The 7,076-nt window shown below is 42.5% G+C and overlaps 1 protein-coding gene across 1 annotated transcript; it reads left to right on the top strand.

Annotated features, from left to right (window-relative positions):
* Window positions 1-2,169: 2,169 nt before the first annotated feature.
* LSM8 (LSM8 homolog, U6 small nuclear RNA associated) lies at window positions 2,170-6,729 on the top strand. Its single transcript, XM_006262553.4, has 4 exons — window positions 2,170-2,299; window positions 2,955-2,995; window positions 5,880-6,007; window positions 6,459-6,729. Exons 1-4 carry the CDS (start codon window positions 2,269-2,271, stop codon window positions 6,547-6,549), a joined length of 291 nt encoding a protein of 96 aa, XP_006262615.1. The 5' UTR covers window positions 2,170-2,268; the 3' UTR covers window positions 6,550-6,729.
* The last annotated feature ends 347 nt before the right edge of the window (window positions 6,730-7,076 follow it).

The raw sequence follows: 7,076 nt of genomic DNA, 5'->3' as shown, positions 1-7,076 counted from the left end.
CTCGGTCCCAACTGGATCACTGGCCTATAGCCTAAGCAGGCTACCAACTGCTGTTACAGATTTTTGTTAGGATAAAAGTACATGAAAGATTTCTAGGTGTTAGTATACTGTGGCATTGTGGGCCATGTACATTCTTCCCAATGGAAATCTCATGGGATTCTGACTCCTACAGGGCACTTAATTCTTGGCCGTCTCAAAAAAATTATTTTTATTAAAAGAACGACAGGTACAAAAACAGAGAGGGAAATGTCATGACACAAAAATGCCTTTAGCTTCTTAACTGTAACACATTATAATTAATTCCAATCCTTGTCTAAGGTTTAGTGGCAGCTCTTAAGCTTTTTATAATAAGAGCTTTAAGAGGCTGAGCATTATATAAAGCTCAGGCTGCAAATATATTTGTGCAGTACAGACTGGCATCTTTTCCCATGTTTCTGATTGGAAGGAGAACATAACAGGCCCTCTGATTTTAGAAAAACAAGTTTCTCACCTACTACTGAAGTGCCAGGACCTCTTTGTACATCTATGGTTTTTTTCCCTCTCTCCCTCAAGTAGTTATGAAATTCAATAAAAGAAATACTCATCACTGTCATTTTAATCATTTTCATCACTGTCTGAAAAAGGGAGGACCCCAAACTACCGTAAATGGGAGCTAGACAAAGCTGTTTAATTTGCATCAAAGTAGCTCTATTTATCCAGTAAGGCCTTAACTGAAGGGTATGGCAATAATACTAATGCAAAACAGAAGAATCCAGCTTGAATGCTTACACAGACAAGTACTAAAAAGTTAAGAAGTAACTATGCAATTGCAATGTTGAAGGGCCCTATCTACATTACACATATTATGCAATTTACTGGTTAATTGTGCAATTCATTTAGACCGGCTACAGGTGTAAAGTAACTATCACTCCATAAAAAACATCCTTCCCTCTATAAAGTTAGAGCTTGAGGCAGGAGATGAGCTTATTTCTTTGAAGAAAAGGGTGTAGGTGCTAACCTTCAGCAGGTTTTAAGACTACACCCCCAGTAGGTGAAGACATTGTGTCATAACATTTCCCCTCACTGTTTTGTACCTTTCCTTCTGCAGTCATGAAAGTGTTCCCATGGCGGAGCAGCCCCTGAGGAAGCAGGAGGGTGCATGTAGTGGGGAATACTGCATGACAGCTATGCCCCCTCAGCTGAGAGCCCCACAGCTCCCAGGCCTCCCAGCTGAGGGGGTGCCCCACACTGCCGTGGCAGTGTCCCGTGCACTGCACCAGCGCTCTCAGGGGGTGCACATGCATCCCCATGCACCCCCTATGTGTCGCCACTGGATGGCGTTAAGGTGTGACTGGCAATAGGGTGTGAGTGGACCGGATGCTGGGTCCCAGACACACCTCTTGCCTGGCGACTGTGTGGGTCATACATCAGATCCCATCACACCTTTCCCTAGACATCTGAAGGGGCCCAAATAGTGTTGCCAGGTGTATGATAATTTCAACTCTCCTACGATGTATGATCAGTAATAATAAAAATGGTTCAAAATGTACAGTCATTTTTGAGAAAGCTAATTGAAGCAGCGTATGCAAAAGGTAAGTCACTCTCAGGGAGTCTTACCAACTTTTGGTTTTGCTTTCAGTACTTTCATATTACTGCTTGCCTCAAAATAAAGAGATGCTTCAACTTTGATGACCCAGTTCTCACCCATTCACGGGCAGTGAACAATAGAAAGTAAAGTAAGAAAGAAGACTTATTTGCATACTGTTTCAGTGTACAATAGTTTTTCAGCAAATACGATAATTTTGGGCTTCCAATAAAATAATTTCAGGGGTGTAGGCTGTAGCTGTGTCGCTCTGAGGACATAAGCAGACAAGGCTCTGGGTAAATCCGGTATCTTTCATTAAAGCCACTGAAACTGTTGGACGAATTCTCCCTGGCAAGCCAGCCCCGCCCGCACGCGGACACGTGACGTCAGCACCAGCCTCTGGCAGGAGGGAAAACCCAGTGCGGCACAGCGCAGCCAATTCCCCGGGATCACGCATGCGCAGTAACACCCCCGCGCTTTCTTGCCGAGGCGCAGGTTCGTTTCAGCGCATGCGTATTCAAAACCTTCCCCCTCCCCCCCGCCCCGGTCCTCCAACGCGCCCAGTGTCGCGAGAACAGAGCACAGTTGGCGTCAGCTCCGTTTCCAGAGCGCCGCACTTCCTTCCGTCACCGGAAGTCATTTGCTGCGGGCTGTCTCGCGGGAGCCTGTAGCCGGGGCCGGTGCGGGGCGCGGGAGCTGCCGCCATGACGTCCGCCTTGGAGAACTACATCAACCGTATCCCTCCGGGCCTCGCTCGTGTGGCGTCATGGGGGGGGGAGCAGGCGGGTGCGTGCGGGACGCGGGGCAGCCGGGCCCTGGAGGCAGCGGGTCCGCGCTTGGAGCCCCCATCCGGAGCAGGCTGCGGCGAGGGCGGCGGTGCTCGCGGACCGCCCGCCTCCTGCATCCTCTCGAGCGGAGCCCAGCACAAGGCCGCGCGGGCTGGGGCTCTGTGACCCGACTAGCGGGTCTCACACCTTGCACACAGCCGGACTGAGCTGCCCGCGGGGCCTGTGCTGCCTGCCGCACCCACACAGGCAGCTGGGGGCCCTGTCTGGACCAGCCCCAGGGTCAGGCTGATAGGGCTGCTAGCAGTACATGTCTCCTGCCAGCCCCACACACCATGTGCCAGGCCAGCCCCGGAGTGGGGCGCGCGCTGCTGCGTGGGGGCTGTGGCAGGCGAGCTCTGCGCACAAGCTCTGGCCCGGCCTGAGCCCTCCAGCAGACAGGCCCAGCAGTCCTCATCCTGCACATGGGAGTAGATGAGTTTGACACCTCTAGTTTGGAACATGAAATGGCTTTGCATGGTTTCAAGGCCAAACATTTGAAGGGGGGGGCATTATGTATGCAATGTATTGGATTTTTTTAAGTGTTTCCTTAATGGGCCCGCTAGGCACTGTTGCTGTAATTACCTCGGATGGAAGGATGATAGTGGTGAGACATTTCTTCTTCTCAACATCATGTTGCGTCTCCTCAAAAGTCTTTAGCAACCCAACAGGCAGCACTTAGGATGTAAACGTCAACAGTCAAACCCTGACAGTGTGTGCAGGACCACCAAAAGCGTGTGATATTAAGTGGGGTTGACAGTAGCAGGAAGCGTACACCAGGTGGCAGCAATTGAAGGAGTTCACAAGATGCAGCAAGTTATAAAGACCCATTTCTGTTCTAGAGTCGCACGTTGCACTAGGGGCCACAAAGCCTGTCTACTTCTATCTGTTCATTTTATGAAGGGCTGTGCCCCAACTCTAAATAGAGGGGCCAGGGTTTATAGCCTGCTCCTTTGGTGTATGTTACAGAAGTTCATGACAATACACCTGACACATTTTCTTATCTAACATAAGATATGAAAGAAACACCACAAACACAATCTGTTAAAAGTTAAATAATGATGAGCTGAAGGTAAAAGAGGCTCTATAACTGTGCTCGCAAGTTGAAAAGTAGCTTCAGCCCCTCTGTTCCATCCTCCATTGCTCTCGTAATAAAAGCCTCAATAATAGAGTTGAGTGTGATATGAACAAGAGTGATTGAATATAGTTTATTGGAAGAGATCCCTTTCATTATTGCAGCTTGTGTGCTGTGCCTTATCACCTGAGGGTTTAGCACTTTTTAGCCTGTTAATTCCCCTCTTCTGATAAACTTGTAAAAGCAAATATTTTCTCTTGGCTTCTTATAAAGTTGGCCTGCGGAATTCTGGTATGTACTGTGTATATTGTTGCATCCATTCCCATTTATAGTGAGAAGGAACTTACTCTACCAAATTCTGTATTTAAGCATTATGATTATCATTAAACCAATCAAAGACTCAAAGTTTCTATTTGTGTTCTGTTTCTTAAAAGTTCAGTACTTAGCTTGACTGTTAGCTTTTTTCTCCTGAAATTCAGTCTCTTGTAATGACCTAAGACAAATTTGAGGTGTGATAAATTAAAGGTCTAGTTGGTTTGCTTTCAAAATGATGCAATATGATAGTGTTATTCGTCACTGAAATTGATATGCCAAGCATCTATCGTATAACTTGCACAAAATGTTATCCAAATTTAGAGAACATTGTTTTCAGCTTTCTGCCAGGCATTGCAGTGTGGCAGCCATTTTAACATTTTTGAAGTACCTCGATTTATTTTCTTAGTATTAACTATTAGAAATGTTTCTGCTAATTTAAGCACATGTGACTAATCAACAAACTTTTATGAGTTTTCTTGCTTGTAAATATAAGAAAAAGAGATTATATGCTGTCAGTGATATGCTAATAACTCTTTATTTCCTGGTTCAGTACAGCATCCTGATTATTTTGTATAAAGCCATAGTCTGAAACCTTATTATTGAACATCTTCACTTATGAGGAAGCCAAATGTGATTGGCTTGGAGTACTTTCTACCATTACAACTCATGCCCTTATTTTGCCAAGCCTGTTCCCCATCCTTCAAATCCACTCTCAAGACTCAAGCTGTACATTGCTGAGAACTGTCAGGTTCTGTGCCACTTCCTGTTTAGCTATGTTTTCCTCTCATAGCTACTTTGGATTTTGTTTTCCCATGCCCTTAGGCTGGATGCTCCGTGGGGGTGAGGGTATGTGTGTGTACAAAGCCCATACAGACACTGATTCTGATTGATTTTCTTCTCTACTAAAATAATTTAAGAGTTATTGACTGTACTGTGCATCAGATACTTTATAGCAGTAGTGCTCAACTTCTGGCCAATAGGTGAGATCCAGCCCATGTGGCCATATTATCCTGTCTCTGGGTGTCCCCTGAGGTCCGGAAATGTGGTGGCAGGGGAACAGCAGCAGCGTTAATTGTTTCTTCTGTCCTGTCAAATTTCCAGAGCCATGGGGAGCCTTGTGGGCTGGATTGAACTAGCACGCCAGGGGTTACTTTACAGCTGGATTTACCTGCAGACCAGTCCCTTGCTGGATCAGGCCAGAGGACTGACCACTTGCATGGGATGTGGTACACAGAGCAGCTCCATGCCACTTATCTGGCTTGTGGGGTAGGAAGGCTGAACATCACAGCTCTACAGTAACTGCCTGTTTGTATAATACGTGTAGTAAGTGGTGGCTAACCTGTGGTAACTCATTTCTCTTCCATTGAAACTAAATTATTATGGGTTAGTTTCTGCTTACCATGGGGTAAGAGCATGCACACAAAGCAGCTGATGCACAATAAAGTTCTGCATTTTACTTTTTATGTGCATGTCCAGCCTGAGTCAGTTGCTTGAGAGAACAGCTTTTATGAAGTACAGCTGGTATAAGTAGGTTTTTTTTCCTGTTCATGTGGTATTATTATTTTTTTTAACTGTACAACATTCAGCTTCTGATGGGACGTCCTAAAACTATTTAACTTTTTAGTGAGCTTGGAAATTGCTCCTTTTTGAATATTCTTTCACTTACTGAAGTAAATTTACCTTCATTAAGATCACTGATCCACAGAAATACTTTGAGATACTGTATGGTTTTCTTTTCTCATCTTTTAGATTGGTTTGTTGTTCCTTTTTGATATGTGAGTGTTCCACTTAAACAGGGAAGATTAATAATAAAGCAAAAATAGTGAAATCAGCTATGTAAAGTGCTGTCAAATGCACAGCAGAAACTGAATTTTTCCTTTCATATTACAGTCACTACAATGTTAATTTAAATATTAGAAAATAAATATGCATGTTCTTAAATATAATGACTTACCTTTAAGTTTCAGTCTTCAACTATACTTGCTCTTAAAATGTAAAAGGAAACAAATCTAAATACAGCATCTATTCTGTAGACTCTCTGGCTGCCTGGGTTATTCTGGAGAGCTTGTTTAAAGACACGATATTTTATTTTTGTATACAGGGAACTCTCAAAGGTTTTGATCAAACCATTAACTTGATTTTGGATGAAAGCCATGAACGCGTATTCAGTTCTTCACAAGGAGTTGAACAAGTAGTGTTGGGTTTATACATTGTCAGAGGAGATAATGTGTAAGTACAGCTTATTTTTTTTCTAAATCACTCATCAGAGTTGAATGGTTTTAAGTGTAATGTAAGATGTCAAATTGGTAGCCCAAGACCGCTTGGTTTTTTGTCAAGGGCAAAACCTACTGCCTATCTAACGTATGTTAACTTTGACATAGAGTAAGTAGTCTTTGCTGTGACTGTTGTCAGCAAAATTGAAAATTAGTAAGTATGGAAAACAAATTTTTTTTTAAGCATCAATTTAGTCTATTTTTATCATACAATAAAGATCTGGTTGGCTTTTAGAAATGTATAGAGTCATCTCTTCTGATGTCACCTTCAATAAAGTACAAAAATGGGTAATTACATTTAAAGTATGTTTGCAACTTACTGTTATAGTTTTGTATTTACATGAACCTGTTCATATTTGTCCAGGTTTCCTATTATGGTACAATTTATTTTTTTTTCTTACTTCTAGCGCTGTCATTGGTGAAATTGATGAGGAGACAGATTCAGCACTTGACCTTGGAAATATTCGTGCAGAACCTTTGAACTCAGTTGTACACTGAAGAGTAAAAGCATATGGTGCACAAGGACTTTGTAAATCTTTGGCTGTACAGAACTATTTAAAGAACAGCATGAAGAATTTTTGTAATTGAAGTTATTACAACTATGTAATAACTTGGTCTATGCTTTTTTATTATGAATGTGTTGTGGTTTGACATATAAATTAAATTTTCTACATTTTATGATAGTCATGAACTAATTTGGGGAGTCATAATTAAGGATTGTATATAAAGTACCAACATGAATATTAACATTTCAGTCTTGTATGCAGGTATGGCTCTTACACTCTAAATAGAAACAAATCACTGCTCTTAAAGGTAATTAAAGTTGTGTTGTATCCTAATTAATCATAACCGAGTATAGATTGCATAACTATATATCATTTACCCTTTACGAACAAATGTATTTTACAAATGGTAGCACTTGTTGGACAAATGCAGTTCCTCTTACAGTAAGAGAAATGAAATTCAATTATTGGCATCCCAGTTAACTGACTACTACAGAAAAAATTCTTGAAGTAGTCCTTTGG

Source organism: Alligator mississippiensis, chromosome 4 (genome assembly GCF_030867095.1).
Source record: "Alligator mississippiensis isolate rAllMis1 chromosome 4, rAllMis1, whole genome shotgun sequence".
In the NCBI taxonomy this organism is placed as follows: Eukaryota; Metazoa; Chordata; order Crocodylia; family Alligatoridae; genus Alligator; species Alligator mississippiensis.
The sequence above is the reverse complement of the archived record's forward strand: the minus strand, read 5'-3'. Positions and strand labels throughout refer to the sequence as shown.